The sequence below is a fragment of the Acanthopagrus latus genome, chromosome 4 (assembly GCF_904848185.1).
Source record: "Acanthopagrus latus isolate v.2019 chromosome 4, fAcaLat1.1, whole genome shotgun sequence".
Taxonomy (NCBI): Eukaryota; Metazoa; Chordata; class Actinopteri; order Spariformes; family Sparidae; genus Acanthopagrus; species Acanthopagrus latus.
The window spans coordinates 28,698,241-28,716,979 of NC_051042.1; the positions used below are offsets into that span (position 1 = coordinate 28,698,241).

Here is an 18,739-nt window from a genome sequence, read left to right on the forward strand (position 1 = left end):
TTTTTATGTGAACACAGCTGATGTCTCATACTTTCTTGTCGCTGGAGGCCAGAAAAGATTCCCAAACAAAATAACCCAACAACAAATCAGTCACGCTTTTAAACAACACACCAAGGAGAAGCCATGGTGTTGTCACGAATTCAAGCATGTTTTGTTGTCAAGCTGCCATGTTGAAAGTATGCAGACAGGCAAGTGATGCCCATGAGTGAATTCATATTAATTAGGTACAGCTGATACAATTATATCTGGAAGATACTCCTCAGCTAAGAAGAAGATGCTTATCTTATTACCTATATTATCTAATATAATGTTTAGCAGAAATTTTGACAGGTTTGGTGAATTCTAATTAAACATCCACTAATACAAAGTGCCACATGCGGGGGTGATAATGTTTCAATATTGCTTAATTTCCTGTGAAAGCAGAAACTGCAACAGGATTTGAAGACGAAACTAAGCAGCCCTCCGGGTAGGCAATTCCTTTTTAAGTCCTATTATAATAGGAAAGACCTGACTGACCTGGGACTGCTGAACAACAGTGATCAACGATCACAACCGTTGACCAGCGAAGAAAGGGAGGAGGAAAAAAGGGACAAGTGTTACCAAGGTAACAGAGACCTTTAGTTAAACATTCCCGTCACGGTGATTGAAGAGTGTCTGTATGGAGGAATGAGCTGCACCAATATGTGTCTTTGTATGTGACAGTGAACTGCAGCTTGACAAGAAGACAATTAATGCTCCTGTTGTGCTTTATGAGTGTGTGCGGGAGGCGCACTGGGTACATTCAGCCTATGAGTCTTTTGCTTTAGAGCGTGCCTGTTGTGCTCATGTCCTTGTATTGCACACTGAGAGCGTCTGTTAAGCTCTTTATGTGATCATACTCGCTTCGTGTGTGTGTAGGTGTGTGTATGTTATTCCAAGTGTGTCTGAGTGTTTATGCCTCTCTTGTATCTTTTGTTCTGCCTCTCTGTGGCAGAGCGGCAGAGGATTGTTGCTACATTTTAATTGTAGTAACGGGGTCAGCTGTGTTTCCATAGTGTTTTATAACATGAAACACACACATCACTGCCAGCTCACCTTTCCTGTTTTTGTCTGCTCTGTGTTACAGCACTGAAAAACACTGGAAGTGGTGGAGTCTGCCAAGAAACTAACATCTTTTTGCTTGTAAGGATCACTGGTGCCCAAAAGCTGATCCAGATTGAGTTTGATGTGTTGAAATTGAACTGATAACAGGCTCTGACACTGATTTGACTATTAAATTGGCAAATCTTTTAAACTTTAACCCAAGTCTCTCGGCAACTACTTAGTACCAGAAAGTTTAGTTACTCATGGTTTCCAATAATATGTTTCAGTTTGAGAGTCTGCCTTTCTCCAAACTTTTCCAGTTTCCTCCCACAAGATTAAGTGAAATGTTTCCTCAAAACTGAGGACTTTGGATCCATGACATGTGTGAGTGTGTGTGTGTGTGCCCCTCTATCCAACACAAAGGGGCAGATTCACGGCACACTTAGCAACAGGCCCTGATTGGCTAAGAGGCGTCAGTACAGTTCCAGCTGAGGAGAACTCTTCTTCTGTTTTGTGAACTCAGCTGCTATTATTCTCCCACTGCCAACAAACAATACACAGACACACTTGACCCAGACTGACACACCACCTTGCCCTCTCGCTCGCACCAGTTATTGTCAGCCATAAACAGAGCTGTTGTTTAGGAGCCGAGCAGCTCACATACTCGTCGAGTCACGTGGTAAACAAGCTCGAGGCTCTGGAAAAAACTTTTCATCATGAGGTGTGAGGGCCTAACAGACAAAACTAAGCTCAGCTGATGTGGAAAAAGTAACTCTGACTGAGAACCTGATTCAGAGCGCAGCAACTGTGTACTAAGTAGCTCTTTTTTCACCTGGTTGTTAACATGTCCTTGTCTCCCTTATCCTTACAGGATCCTGTTTATTTTCTACATATGACTAAAGGGCAAAACATTATATTCTCTTATATAGCTGTATATGCAGCTTTAGTAGGCATTATAGATTACACCCACACTCACTGCAGTAAACTTTTGTTGTGTTCAGACAAAGATCTCTCTTAAATCACTTCTTCTGTTCAGCTTCCTTACAGTATTAGGTCAGTACTACATGATGAAAGCACCGGCAACAACGCTTTCTCACAATTAGGTAACTAAGGGTGAAGGAGTGCCAAAGTGTCTGCATGATTTCAAAGCAACCACACACTGTGTCAGCTGCTTTAAGTGAGTAGCATGCCATTAACCAGACAGGACTGGCAAAATGTCCAGCTGGTAATGCCTTTGCATCAGATGAAAAACCTGCATACTCTCTGCCAGATGTAAATTCAAATCCCAACCCTGCTGGGATGTTTTAGGTGAGGAATGAGGTACAACACACTCTCCTCATCCCCAACAGCCATAGCAACTGAAGTCCTTGAGTAAGGTACTTGAACCCCGCCATTATTCAGATGAGTTGCTCGGTGGCTAAAAAGAAAATTACTGGCTGCACTGGGCAGCTTCCAAGTATAAATGAAATTAGGCTGAGTAAATGAGTGAAGATGAAAAAAAAAATGTGCTGTAAACCTTTCTGAGATTAAAAAAAGGGGCCCATGAATACTGATATGAAGAATCACAAGCACCAAAATAATAAATCAAGGACACGTGTAGCAAAAGGGGACTAACGTGTATGGCGACATTACTCGGCATGTCTCCTTCTCATCTTTCCTGAAATGCCAGAAAGATTATCTTCAGATGCAGTGACCGAAGGTTTGTTGTGCCCTCTGCCGTGCCCTTTCTGACCTTACTTCCACATACTGTAGCCGGGCCCCCTAAGCCTTTTATTCAGGCAAGAGTGGTCCTTTGCAAAGTCATTGTCTGACAAATACCAGTTATGTAATGCGGAGTTGAGTGAGTAAACCTGTGCTGGACAAGGTGGGTAAAGTGGGAATTACTAAGCCCCAGCAGAGGCAACAATCATACAGTCCTCCTGACTGATCTGGCTTGTATACTGTACACTATAGCCACAAACTCACTGTAGATTCAACTTTCACATTTTTCATTTTAATAGAAATGTGACAGAGTAGTGAATGCACATCCCAATATTAAGTCAGGTGCATTGGCAAGACGGTGAAATTAACCTGAAGATGTGAACGAAAATGTTAAAATGATAATCAGCGAATGTTGCGTAGCTTTTATTTCGCATGTTTGGTAATTCTGTTTAAAACCAACAATTACTTTATTGACTATGTCAAAATTGGATTGGATTTGGATTTGGTCATTGGATTTGTCCTTCCAATTCCCACTCATAAGGGAAAGTGCGCACCTGTACTAATGGGGTACTAATTTACAAAAAACAGTATTATGGAATTAGATTTGCTTGGCATTTGGCAATCAACATCATCACTTTCCCACAGCAGAAATGTTGAAGAAAATGCCAGTCTTAAATAATTTTAATTAATCTAATCTAGGATTTTATTATAAGATTTAAAACATGTTTTAAGGGGGATAAAGTCATATAATAATATGATGAAAGACTTTCAAAGCTGCTTTTGAAAAGCTCGACATAACATTTGAATGCTAGTTACAGACCCACTTACATGTATTCACAGGGGACTATATTTAACAGTGTGCACAGATGGGATCCCCCTGGTCTATACCTTTACCACAGCAGTTTTAATTTCAGCAAGCTGACTGCTGGTGGCTACAGGACACTAGGGCAGTAGGGCAAACCAGCATCTCTCCGTAACCAGAGCCCCCCTGTCCTTCATGATTGCACGGGCCTCTGACCCCTCCTCTGCTGCCAACGCTGATTTCTGGAAATGGGAGTACGACTTGAGCAACCTGAGCAGTGTAGCTCATATGAAAAGTGTGTCAGTTGTGGCACAGGCAGATTGAGGCCGTCGTCGGCTAGAATAAACCACATGGGACAAAGTCGCACGAGATCAAAGTCTTGATATGGCTAGGAAAAAAAACCTTCACCTTGTTCTTAGTAACAGTGAACTGAATGATTTACCTGCCTCAAAAAGCCAAGCTCTCAGCTCTTGCTCGACTGGGGTCCTTTTGGATGCTTCTAACCTTTTCATCTTTACACTGTTCTCCATGTTTTTATCATTAAGCACCTTCTTTTGTCAGGACTTGTGAAACTCAAAGTTACAGCTCCTTGACCCCTTAAATTCAATAACAGCATTCATTAACAGCACATCAAAAGCAAAAACCTAACCACTAAACTTAGCTGAGTCAAGGGAAAAAAAAAAAAGAACATTAACCCAGTTACACAGGACAGGCTGGCCGTCAGCTGGTGTGTTGCAAGGATGAAGCAATGGTGAAAAGGGAATTGGCCTGAACGTGATAGGATGAGACAGTGGAGAAAAGGAAAGGGGATAGTTGTGATGAGTCTCAAATTAACTTAACCTCATGCTGTTGTTAATAAACAATGTGCTTAACGCCTCCACAATGAGCCCTCAAGGTATTTTCCGTTAGCAGAGACTGGGAACGTGTGCGTTTGTGTATGTGCAACCTCGATTGTAATACATTAAAGAATCAGTTCACATTAGACATTTATGGCTATTGGCTGGTTAATAATAGATGTCTCTTGACTGATCAGTATAAGTGATAACCCTCAGTATAGATGTGTTTTCAAAGTATACTGTAATATGAATATTGACAATTATCATACAGTCTATAATATTGTATTGTACCATAACAGTGTAATTAAGTTTATATAAAATCGAATGTCTGTCTAGACATAATAAACTGTGAAACTGTGATTTTTTTCTGAGGCAGTCATTGTACTGTGAAAATTTCACACAGTCGCAATCCGAGCCTTAACTTTACTACCAATAACTGTTGTGATTCATTTACTTAAGAAACACCGTGTCTGAACATAATCCAGGCAGCGACAGCAGAATGCAATTATGAAACCAATTCAGTATTCTAATATACAAATGTAATTTCTCGGAGACTGGGTTGAATCCACAGTGATGGAAGTGCATCCAAGTGGCTGAGAATCCAAGGCACCTCTAGCAGAGCAGTATGGAGCACAAGAGAACTGCAATCCGTGCACAAGACGCTGAAATTTATTGTCTGCTGGCACTGTTGAAAAGCCGTGTCGCCGGCTTATGTAGTTATTGATGCTTATGTATAGCGATAACACGGCAGCCCATGCAGATAGGTCTGTGATGTCTGGACACAGATCTGATCAGGTCACTTACAGATAACAGCTCGAACAGTCTGTGTGAAAGATCTGATTTGAGCATGAATCTGATTTGCCTGCAGTCTGAACAAAGCCTTATTCAAAACATTACTCAACCCCAGCTTTCTTTTGTTCTTGTTCTCTCTTCATATGACTGTCAGACATTTTAATGATTAATAATCTGTTATGGTACTTTTAGCACCATACCATAACAGCACGTTAGCAGCAGGGGAAGACAAACACAGACATACACGTGTTGTGTGTCGGTCTGATGTATGAACCCGATTAAAGCGCTAGCTTACATTACACAGTGTGGTGTCTGGTAACAGACCTTTAAAGCTGAAGAGGACTCACCTCTCATCAGAGTCAATCTAGACTGTCAAAATAACATAACATTGACCATTTTTTCTTTAATACAACTCTTGAGCAAAAGTTAAACACCACATTGTAAGGTATACCTGCAAAAATGTCTTCAATGAGCAATCAATGTAAGCACACCGATAAATCTGACAAACTGTACCATCAACTATTTTCCCTGGGTTGTAGATAGTAAGTAAACCTACCTCATTTCTGTCAATATGCTTTTCGTTTAGATATTATGAGCAGATAGTGGTGGTGGGGGTGTTAAGTGCTGAGGTGTTACAGTAGTTGAAGTCTATGTAATGACTCAGAGGACGGGAGAGAAAAAGAGTGGAGGGGTAAAGAGGGACTGGAATAGGTCAAAGATGACCATTGGAGCAAGGAGTGGGAAAGCTGATTCACCACAAGAGGCAGAGAGAATTGCCTGTATGAGGTCTTCCCTCCTTACAAATCTTGCAGAAAAATGATCATCACACATCCCTCAACAGACTCCTACATAAACGCAGCTGAGAGTATAAAGAAGCTGTCATTTTAGTTTCTCGGTTCCAAAAATAACAAACATGGAGGAAGCATGACAAAGAAAGCCAGGCATGAGTGCTTGGTTGTTTTGTTTTTTGTATGTGGTTTCTGAGCAAGGTGTGTTGTTCCCACAGAATTTCGATCTGACATATCAGGGATTAAGGCTAGAGTGTAATAAGGGCTTTACTATAGAGAACACCAGGATTTCATTGATCATAGAGATGAAGTACTGTACAGACGTGTGGAACTTTGTCACGATGCTGACATGGAAGATTTGAGAGTTTGCAGCTTGCACAGAAATACACCCTGCTTGTGCTGATTGTTGGTTGTTACATTGCAAAGCCTTTCTCTCTGGCAGAGGGAGGCAGTAAGCGATAAGAAAACACACTGTATCTTTAAAGCAGATATCTGGTGTCAAGCACAAAGTGGAACATAAAGGTACTAATCTTGTCGAATAAAATTTCAGCATTAATCTCTTTCGTGCAGAGTTGAGAAACTCATTGCTTGGGGATTTCTTTCAGACTATGTCAAGAACCATGCTCTGAATAAGAGACACAAATATACAATAAACTGAATATGCCAAAGACAGACAGAAACAAAGACACTGAAACACAGAAAGACAAAATGGAACGTAGATATTGTTTCTACCACAACACCACCCCTACCACGACAAAACCACCAGGTCCAGATGGCTCTTCCTGTTCCTGCAGAGCAGTCTGCTGGTTGGCTATGAGGAGCCACGGGGGCGGGAGGATGTGACGAACACACAAGCAAATGACATCACTTGCTCAGTGGCACCCTGGCAGCCGAAATGTGACCCATGCTGCTACTTTCAGCTTCAGCCAGTCAAACACTAAGCCTGGATGGTGATAGCTTGTTAACACTGAGCCTTAATGAGTAGCTGTGCTAAATATATTCACCTGCTTTTTATGCCTGTGTACGTGTATGGATACAGCTCACTATGACTTGGTTGACTTTCAACATTACTCCTATATATATCAATATCCGTATAGGGCACCGGTGCACTTGTTTACGTGTCCTCATAATGGGTCGGTGTGCTAAATAAAATATACCAGCATTACGTAAGAGCATTGCTGCACGGGTCAACTGGGTACTCAATCCTATGCAGCGGCTAGGCGAGGCTTGGCTACTTACAGTCAAAGCTGTCACAACAGCATTGATTTAGGCTGATTACGCCAGGAGCCAGGATAGTAACTCACAGCTGAATGCCTACCCTGTGTTGGTATTCATTGCGAAAGGCAAGCTCTGAATCTCACTGTACAATGGGGAGTCCAATATCCATATTCAGTGCAGCTGGGTCAGCAAAAGGCAGTGGCGTTGTAATGAAAAGGCAATATGGTCATACACTTACATTTGTTGTCTTGAGCTAAACTAAGTGATTAAATTAATTCCAAGTGTAAGATGGTGTGTGGGTGTGTAAACAGGAAAAGCAACTGGTTTTAAATAAATCTCAATGAAAAACAAGGTTATGGTTTTCAACCAGATGGCTGACAGTCATCGACTACTGAGCCCTGTACCATTGTGACATTGTGATTTAGAAGGCCCCCCAACTAGAGAGAGGCAGGAGCTGGTATTTGAAACATGTGGGAGAGTAAATGAAAGGAACTTGGGTTGCTGTTCAATGCACTACAGTAACGTCTACACATCCGGTTTATTATTTTCCTATTAAACCGGCCCAGTATGGTGAACCTAAAATGCTGGGTTTCATTGCTGGCAGCTGTGTTTCTTTTCTCTGGAGTGCTGTTATTTGCGGTTTCTTGGCTCATCTTTATCAGTATGGTGAGCAGGCTAACTTTGAAGTTATGGACATAAGGGGATGTATGTCAGTCGCTCACCAGGCAGAGAGCAGATGTGATTCCCTTAGCTGTTGATCGAAGACAGTTTTCTCAGCTGGGTGAGACAGTTGGGAGGTTGCAGTCAGAGTGACACAATGGGGTGCTAATGAGCAACTCCTGCCTTACATCACCCAACCCTAGTTTTCAATATATCTGCTTTGCTTCCCATTTTTATATTTCAACAGGACGAGATGTGTTTTGGAATTAACAAAAAAAAAGACAGTGCAAACCAGCACAGGTTTTGATGCAGCTATGAAATTCTTGGGACAGAGAGCTGGTGAATAAATAAGTCCTTTAAAAAAGGGAAAAAAAATATATACAGATGGACTAAAACCATGTGAGCTGAGTAAAACAGATGAGAGCACCTGTTGTGGCTGCCTCCTGCTGAGGAGCAGGCAAAGACAACACAGGACTAGACAGGTGACGTACAGGACAACAGTGTGTGTCGCTCTGTATTATCTGGCTCTCTCGTCAGTGAGAGTGTATACTCTCTGTCTAGGACGTCTCAGGGCAGCTGTAATCTGGCTGAGCACACGGCAGAAGGCAGCCAGTGGAGTAAATTGGGTGAGGTGGGGTGAGGGGAGGCGGACTTGCATTCGAGTTCGCCTTAAAGAACAGACAAACAGGAAGCACCACCAAACAAACACACTAAATAACATTAGTGAGATCAGGGGCTCAGTGCTGAGGCGTGCCAGCTGACTGAGTCTCTCCAACATGACTAGCTCTGAGGTCATCTCCGTGTATGTTGTTCAATGTGCGTATGAAAGGGCAAGAAGAATGAGAGCTGTGGTTGAGGGCATAAAGGAGGAGACACTCCTCACCATTCTTAGCTCGTTGCTCATAAATTTCACTGCACGACTTCAAAGCAGCATCTAATGCAAAACCTCTTTATATTTGTAATGCCCCTTGAGTGCTTTGGTTGTGAAAAGGACCACACTTGAGCACAAACAGCCTATTTTTATGGTGTAAACAATTCCAGTGTGGTTTTTGAATCAAACTTTTCCCCTCTACATGTGGATAGAAAATACTAAAAGTTAAAAGTATGTCTTTAAGGATACAAATAAAAAACAGCTCAACCACACTTCAGCTGAAACAGTCTGAAACCTGATATACTGGCCATGTTAACCACCCAGCTGGCGTAAACAGGTCCCAAGGTTTCCATAGCTGCTGTCTATAGGACCCGTAAAAGCTGTCAGTTGAGCCACATGCTTCGACCGTGCAGTGCTCATTAGGGCCAAAAGCAATCTGTTGCCACACTCACTCTGTCCTCACACCCGCCATCCTGACTCACAGCTCAACTCACAAAAAACAAGGGAGTCAGATGACTCCTGTTAGGCCCCTGAGCAGAAAATAAGTGCTCCTCTTCTCCCCTTATAACAAAAGCATAGTTCACAAAGAAGACGTTGCAAGGACATGGAGAAAAGTCTACTCGTCTTAGGTGTGAAGTCTTTGTTTTAATCAGGGATTGAGGTTTAAGACCTAGGCTGATGCTGCCCTTTTTTGGATGCCAGTTCTCATAGCCAACAGATACAAGTGCATCTTTTTGTTTTACAGTTTTAAATAGCTTGCAGTATTAAACTAACCAGGATAATTCATTCATTCTTATATAAAGATCTAACTACACTTGACATCTCGAGTGGATGAGACAACTTTCATGGACAGACAACACTATTATGCCTATGAATCCTCTTTGTTATGTTGTTCAAGAAGCTTCAGAAAACTATGTTAACACTACAGCTAAATCTATTAGCTGTACTCTTTTGATCATTTAATAATTGTTTAAGAGGTAAACATTTACTGATTCAAGCTTCTCAAATATAAGGATTTTCTGTTTTTTTGTCATTTACAATAGGAGAAAATGTCTTCAGGTTTTAGACTGCTGGTTGGACAAGAGGCATTTGAAGATGGGACTTTGGGCTCTGGGAAATTGTGATGTGCATTTTTCACATGTTTTTAGATAATGATTAATCCATTAATAGTGAAAATAGTCAGCACATTAATCAAAATAAATGTAGTCATTACTTGCAGCCCTCGTTATAGTAGTGACCACAAAATACAACTTCAATTGGATTGGTTACATCACCTTGTTCTTCAGGTCATTCTCAGCACTGATACTGACTTAATATGTTGGATTTGGGCACTTGGAGCGAGGGGCCAAGGAGTTGCAGAGGACAGTCTGATACCTCGTCACCCACCCAAAGCCTTGGCTTGACTTTTCACACCCACCTGATCAGGAGGTCACGGACTGTGAGACTTGTTGCAAGCACATGTCTGGACTTGTTCAGCTCTCCCCTTCAAACTTAATACAGCTGGGCTCTCTGAAGAACCTTCCATCTAACATCAGAGCGGTGCAATGGCCTGCTCTGTGCTTGACTCGACCTTTGTGTGATCAGGGCTACTAAGTAAACAGCTTCTTTCACCACTGCAGTCCTTCTCTCTGGGAGCAGGGAGAGGAGAGAGGCAAAAGAGAGAAGGCGTCTGGGCTATAAGCAATCTGGTATCTCCACCACAGGAGAGGTACAGTATGTTCCAAATAACAATAGCCCCACAGTGTCTGCCAGTCAAACAGGGAGCTACTGCTGTGGAGCAGCTTCCACTGGCACAAGCTCTCATAATTAGAGCATGACAGTGAGTGAGCCAACCTGACAATCTATGAAAGGGTGAGGAGCAGACTGGCTGTAGTAATGTGCCTTAGGCTAACAGTTCTCCTCGCTTTGGCTGATATAAGACAGATACATACACTATTTATTGAACAATAGGTTGTAAATCATCTTAATATCTCCAACTACCATTACAACATAGAACAGCCATGTTGCTGTTTGCTCTTCAGAGTTGACCCAGCATGCTGTGCTGCATTATTAGGCTATAATTACACTGTACAGTGCCAGTCAGCGTGCCCTTTACTCTGGCAAGTAACATCACACAGATGTCTGGGTCAGTACGTCTATATAAAGGTTTGGGATCCTACAGGCAAGGTAATGCTAGGGTTAACAGTCTCATATCCATATAGGGAACATGTTTACAGTTTGTTGTGGAGTCCCATTACCAGCACATTGTGCTCTAAGGACGATCCCACTCAGGCCAGCCAGCAGCCTGGCTGTAGTTTCATAACCTATTCAAAAACACAGACTACCCCTGATTGACTGCAGCTAATCTCATCAAGAGTGAGAACAGTGGTCCTTCTCTACTTCCAAGCATGGAGCTGTTGTGTTGTCATGTCACCAGTTAACCTGGATCACAAACAGCCGATTACAAATGCTCACACTGTGAAGCTTTAGCTTATACAACACATGATGTTAATTGTATCAGGGACTAGATACCCAAATCAGTGCCATAGTATAATTTGCATGATCACACTGAAACAAACAAGGGTGTCCCCTCTGTCCCTGCTTTACCTCTTACTGCAGATACAGAGACATGTGAACAGGTTGCAGAGCATAAGGCAGGAGCTTCATTTCCACAACAGGGTGGGTGTCAAGAACATTTTGCAGCAGCCCCGGTGCAGGAGACTGTCAAAACAAGAGCTACTGGAAAAGGGAACAGCGTTTGGCATGAGAGGATCTTGCAGGTTATGTAGTGACGCAAAAAATGGGGGAAAGAAACAGCTGACACTCCTGTTAACATCCTAAACTAGAGCAGCCAGTGCGCCTTCTATCTTCACGTCCTCACTGACTCGGGTCAGGCTTTCTTAATTCACATAACCAATGACCAGGCTGACCAGCTGTTACATAATTCCCTGGCCTGATTCTTCTGTCAGAGGAATGGGTATGGTCAGGCCACCAAAAACGGGAACTGCACAGCTTGCCCATACACCTGACCATGAAGACCATCCTACGTGTATGTGTGTGTTATGGGTGCAACACATACCTCGCTCGGGCTTCATATTGTCCAGTGTCATCAGGTTGCCTTCAGGGTCTCTTGCAGGGTTTCTTCTTTTTTTTCCTCTCCTCTTCTTCGACAGCCTTGACAGCAACACAACGGTGCCTGGGTACCCCCCCCAAAACACTCTGTGGGCTGCGAACTGCTGTATTAAGCTAAGCAATAATATCAGCTGTGAAGCCTGTGTGTTGGTGCCAGCTGCCCCCTATCCAACAACAAAGCAGCGCTTTGTTAGCATGCTACTGTACGCTTCCATCGAGTCGCACTGTATTGTCCAACTGACTAGCACAAAGACAGCTGATAACGAATAAACAGCTAGCGTTGGGCAACGGAGCTGTCAATCTGCCTGCTAGCGACTAACCAGCCTGATAACCAGTGATTTACCTAGCAAGCTGACTACTCGTACAGCCAGTCTCAAATTCCACCACCTGAACCATAGTTACGTCGCGATGCATTTCTGTGTCTCCTCTCCGGTAACGCTGGCTCCTCACAACGGCAACCCGCCACGACTGGGGGACTGTGGGGGGACGGGCTGCTAACTAACAGCGCCGTTAGCTCGATGGCAAACACAACTCACTAACTTTATCGTGACCGTATGGTAAAACGTCTACTGGTGACGACGACCTCCATAAAACATCCCAACCCCCCACTGTAGAGCAGGTAGCCACAGCTCGGCTACAAACAACGATTCCCGATGACGGACCTTCCCTGTGTTTTTTTCTCCCCCCTTCTTCTTCTCCTACTCTTCGCTACGACGGGGACATAGTCAACGTATCATTCGTTCTCACGAAATGTTACGAGGACGTGGTCCACTTTCCCGTCCATCCGCGGTACCGCCGCCATCTACTTGACGCTAGAAACGCCACCTGTGCTGCCGTCTTCCTTCGCGTTCTTCATTAAAACTTTTCAACGGCGACAACAAGCAGCCCGACTCCGCTCGAAACGGTTTTTTTGTTTGTTTGTTTTGTTTGTTTTGTTTTCCGCGAGCGTTCGCCGAGCAGCCGTTGGCGTTTTTTCGGTCGCTTGACACGGTCCCGTCTGCTTAAAACCAGGAGAACGAAGGTCGACACTGATATTATTCAGGCGAGATGCAGATGAAAGGAACACTGAGTCCTCCTGGTCGTGATGCTTGCAGCCTGCCTCCCTTCCTCACTTCCCTCCCCAGCGCTGCTTGTCAAAACAGATCAGCGCCAGCTCCCGTCACGTGTCCCAACAACAGCCCCGGTCGTCACTTCCCTGTCGGCCAGCCTCGCATGAACTCGCAGCCATAGCAACCGCCAAGTTAGTTAGTGGCAGTGGTACCAAAATAATAGTAATTAAAAAAAAAAAAAAAAAAAAACTTACGAGGAAGCGGGTCTAAAGAAGGCGAATTCAACAAGCACAAAACCTCCAGCTAGGTTGTCTTCGCCCCCCCACTTTCAGTTCAGTTCAGCACCATGTTTGATAAAAAACGTACGAGGACGTTAAAGGGAACAAACGAGCGAGCGAGTGTTCTCTGCTTGATCTGATTGGTCAGTGGGATTCGGTGCGCGTTCACGTGCGCACGTGAGGCTTCGTCTCTTTCCGTCGTGAACATTTTGTTCTGGCTTGTTTGGATCGTCTCGAGCCAAAGATCGTGACCGTGTGCGCGGAGGTAACTCTGCATGAGTAGGGGCCTGACGAGTTGTGACAAGCTAACAAGCTGCTAAACCCATTCAATAGTGACTGGTTAAATACACCATATACCACACGATTACCACGTTAGATGTTAACTTTTGATTTACACGTGCATATTTCATGCAAGCCCCCAATTTGTGACTTGTTTTGCTGTCAAGAGAGAGTAATTCAGTAGGCTGCATGTTGTGTTTATCCCATAAAGATAAGGTAATGTTAAACAGAAAAAACAAAACAAAAGTTAAAGCCTTTGTACAAAATTAAGAAATGTACACAATTGCAATACCCATGCATAAAATTATAGATAAAACCCACTTTCAAACAAAACATAGATATATGGTACATCACTAACTTCATATAACTTTGGCTAATCAGTGTTACAAGGATTTAAAAAAAAAAAAAATCTCAAATCAGCAAAAGTTATTTTTTACTACCCAAAGTTCATTTTAAACATGTAAAAAGAAATAAGATCCAGAACCTAAAAAATAGAAATAAATACATTTTAAAAAAGATCTATTGGATGTGCCCTGTTGTCATTTTGGTACAAATGAAAAAGGACAGAGAGGGAGCTCTTTGTTTTAATCTCTTCTCTGCTTAAAACCTCTTGAAACAAAGGCAAAGGCCAGAATGAGGACACTAGAGTCTGCTGCACAAATCTGTTTGGCAGCTGCAGTTGCACTTTGTGTGTTATTGTTGATAGCTTCACACAGATAGACTCCATAGACTGGACTATATTTTTTGATAGACTACTAAGAAAGCTATAACTAAGTGTTTTGTTGTTGTTGTTTTTTTCAAAGAATAACTATTTGCCGTGAGCCTGTTGAATTTTAACGTCTCTCAGTCGCTCTTTGTTTGTGAAGCCAGAGATAAGTGACACATAGAATGAAGCTTCCGCAGCAACAATGCAAACATTGACCAGATGATTATTTATCTGGAGTGGGAGCAAAGTTTACCAAGTTAGCCTCCTGTCACTGATTTACACCAGAATGACGTTTAAAAAAAAAAAGAAAAAACTGCTGCAAGTCTGTCAGCCAGTCGCGTTCTGCACATGACAAAAACAACTCGCATGAGCAACCATGTGGTGTTCTATTAAGGTTTTGGCTCAGAGACAACCGTGTAAGGGGTCATGGGTTAAAGACAGTGTCTCAGAGAGCCATTGTCAGCCAACAAAGGGCTAAAAAAAAAATTGAGTTCCTCAACAGTTGAAGCTGCCGTTAGTGTTGTTGTCATTTGAGTTAAGTTCCTGCTGATTTGAAGTGAACATACAGCAACAATCGCCACACATAGCAGCAGACAGGACCTGAAAATGTAAAGAAAATTAAATCAAATAAAAAAAAAAAAAAACGTTTCTTTTACTGCATGAGTTAGGGGAAAAGAGACAAGGGTTGCTGACCAAAGTGACAAGTGGGTTTAATCAATAAAAATTGCTTACAGCAGCTTTAACAATAATATTGAGATCAACATTACATGGCAATAATATTAACCAAATGGTAAAAAGGTTATTCCCAGTCAAATTGTAAAAATATCACACTCGGTTTGCAGCAGCTTTATGAAGAACAGCCACTTTGGTTCTGCAGCCAGCCAATCGCAGGCCGACCTGCAACAAGAGCTGTGGTATTGTGTTAAAACGATATCAGAGTGAAGGGGAAGCTGATGTTGTAAGCTGTGGTTTGCAATGAGCTGCAAAGGCCTGCAACACAGTCAGGGCTGTAGTTTGTGTGGTGACGTCATTTATAGATAAATCCTGGAGCTATCAGCGGCAACACCTAGCTATGACAACACCCTGCATGGCTGATTTTTAAAGAGATACAGGGATCTGCGTTCATGTAAAACTGCTTTGAATTTGTTATCTGGCTCTGGAGAGTGTTCAGCGTTCATGGCGTTCAGTGTATTTCGTTTATGTATTCATTTTATGACACAGGAACAGAATGAAAGTAAACATGAGAGATGTTAAAACTTGTTAGATTGAAACTGGCCTCACGCAGTAAAACTTGTTTACTGCTGGTTCCTCTTGTGCAGCACAAACGAGAAGGATCACATTTCAGATTATAAAAGATACAGACACAATCAACAGAAACACGCCAACGACAAGGACACACACACACACACACCTACATGGACACTACAAAGGAGGGGACTTAAGTGGAGTGAGTAAGATGCAACTTGTGAGTTGAATCATTGGTTGCTGGGATGTCTTTCCATCAGATAGTGCTTACGTGCCTGTTTGAAATGTGAAATAAGTTATTGATCTAATTGGATGCAGGATTTAATTTAAGATTTCAGTGTTTGTGTGAGAGAAAAAAAGATCCCTGGGTGAAGCTGCATGTGATATTGATCTATTGTAAATGAACTAGACATCATTTCAGGTATTGATACTCTGATTTCTAACAGTGAGAGAATTGTCGGTGTTAGCAGGTGTTGACTTTACAGTCCAAAATGTTTGAAATGTAAAAGTTTAGATTATCCTCCTTTTGTGTAAATTTTCCCTTCAAGAATGTTAGGAAATAAAACAAACAAGTCCACATCTTTGGAAAAATAAATATCATAGCTCCATCTAGTGGCTCAATACAAATAACGCAGAAATAAGATAAATTAATTCTTGTGTTCTTGTCCATCTGTCTATAAAGTGGCAATGATAAAGGAGAAGGGGAACGGAAGAGGGCAGGAGAAGGGCTACAGCTCCAGAGACTGAAAGACAAATGTTGTACAAATAAGAGTGCACCTGAGGTGAAACAGCCCGGACGTGTCGTGCCAGGTGTTAGGACTCCCTTGGGTGGCTGTCCTGGTACTCCTCGGTCCTCTTTTCCAGGAGAGCGCATTAACAAGTTTGAGGTCGTCCTTCATACACTGCAGTTCCTTTACTCAGTACACTCTGACCCATTTAAAGAGTAATAAGAGCACACACTCACACACACACACACACACACACACACACACACACACACACACACACACACACACACACACACACACACACACACACACTCAAACACAAAGTTTTGCCCTCAAGCCCAACTAGAGGCGAACTTGATAGTCTACTAGCTCAGTTTAAGTGAATTACCACTGACTTAAAGTTTAACTGAGAAACCAAGTATTTTACTCTCTCAAAATTTGGATTCAGCTTCCCGCTTGAAAAATCTGACTAGTTACTTATCATCTTGTTATGGTGCCTGTGATGCTGTGTAGCTGAGGTTAAACCATCTCACCAATTTGATCAAAATTAATCTGCTAATGTAATGACCTTGCTCATTTATTTTTAAGTTATGATTGTGATTTTTTCGGATTATTTAAAGGGCCACAGATGTATGTATTCCAACATCACTATCTGGCACTGCACTGCTTTCCATATTATGTAGATGGACATATGCATTCATTGTACTGTGAAGGATTAGGGTTGTAATTACATGACACAACAGGCCAGAAGGAGATGGCTAAGTAAAAGACCACCTGTCAAATTCATGCTCAAAACAGATAGGGGGTAGCATATCACTAGAGTAACCGCTAACTGCTGCTAATTGTAGCTGCCTTAGCAAGTTAGCTTAGTTCGCTGTGCAGCTTGTGGTGAAGGCAAGAAGATTGGGGACCAGGGGAGTGTTAGTATTTACACGCTAGCAAAGGAGCTTTGGACTCATATGGGCTGGGGCTAGCTGGTTAGCATGCTAACATCAGTACATGAATGTCGAAACTGGGCCTTACTCACATTCTGCTGATCATTTTAGGTCAGCTTTACATTTTCACTTTAAGAATAACCGAAGACTTGACAGCTCTTCAGTATTCTTTCTGGTTAAGAGACATTTTGAATAAATTAGCTTTGCGGGGTGGTTTGCTTGACTGCACAGTTTGATTCCAACATTAGCAATTAATCATCTGCATAAAATGAACCTTCCAACCTACATTTTCTTTTTCAGTTGAGAATATGCTTACAACCTCACGGTTTAATCACTGACCCAGTTAAGAAGCAGGTTAATGTGTATGTCGAATATATAAATATAAATGGAAATACACTGATTCAGGATTTATCAAGGGACTCAAGTATGTACATTTGAAGTATGTACGTTTTGAAGCACCCTGCACCTCTGATCTTCTGAAGCTACTTACCATGCAGGTTCCCATCCAAGACAGACTCAGATGTCTGCTTGTCTTGTCCTCTACTTCCTTATCTGATTTGATATTTTATTGATTCAATTTCCCTGGCTGAGCAAAAAAAAAAAAAAAGGACAAAACACAGACAGCAAAAATAAAATAATAATAACAAGAGTCTGGATTCAGAAGCTGGAAATACCAACCGTTTATTTTCTACTTTTTGTGACTACAGAAATGTTGAAACATTTGAACACTGAAAAAAGCTGGATGACATCATCACTTGCTTCTCAATTTTCTTTCTTTTTTTCATTTTTTTTTTCATTTGCTTAGCAATCACAACAGATGATATTGCACGGCACTGAGAAAGCAGTAGCAAAGCCTGGGAAACAGCAATGACAAATCAAGTCATGAGACATGGAGTTATACATCTGAGAGTAACACCGACAGTATTGCCTCTCTGGCACACACGCACGCACGCACGCACACACTCACGCACGCACACACACACACACACATCCACACGCGCGAACACACCCACCCATACTGAAAACTGAAGAAGCATTGTGAGTTGAGAAGGCGCTCAGAAAGAAAGAGATCAAGGTTGCACAAGGCTGATGAGAGCAATGAGATTTCATTTTGAAATGCAAGTGCAAGATGAACTACTACTGTAATCTACTCCTATATGTCTTATGACGACAAATATGCTTGTTTATCAAAACCCTTCAAGCATCTTTGTGTATGAATCGCTGGAGGACACCCCTCTGTGGGTGAGAAACTAGTTCCCCAGCGTAAGAGATCCAGATGATTGTCTTAGGCGCCGCAGTATTGTTATGAGACCTGTAGCCAAGCCACCCATCATATGGGAACTCCATGTGGACGAAAAGTAAATAACAGACAAGTGTGAACAACGGGGAGAAAATAGATCCACGCTGCATCATCCATTCCCTCTTTAATACAGGACTCAGTGATAGTCACAGTCCATTCTGTGACAGGATGACTGCACAGCATGCTGATGTGGTCTGTCATGGACATTTTGGTGATGACCTTCAGTCCTCGGAGGTACTGTGCCGTCTGCATGACAGAGAGGAAGCAGCACTAACAGTTAGGGAGAGGAGTCAGACTTCCTTGTTTCGAGCCACACACCTGCACACACACACTTCCATCACAATGGAGGAACACACGGTAAATAAATACATGCAAATG

At 42.4% G+C, this 18,739-nt stretch overlaps 1 protein-coding gene across 1 annotated transcript in view; it reads right to left on the reverse strand.

Moving 5' to 3' along the window:
• The window catches only part of fam214a (family with sequence similarity 214 member A), a 32,151-nt gene extending 18,874 nt beyond the window's left edge, over positions 1–13,277 (reverse strand). The window contains exon 1 of the mRNA XM_037095017.1: positions 11,789–13,277. Coding sequence (XP_036950912.1) covers positions 11,789–11,819 — 31 coding nt within the window. The 5' untranslated portion in view covers positions 11,820–13,277. The remainder of the gene's footprint in view (positions 1–11,788) is intronic.
• Between the last annotated feature and the right edge of the window lie 5,462 nt (positions 13,278–18,739).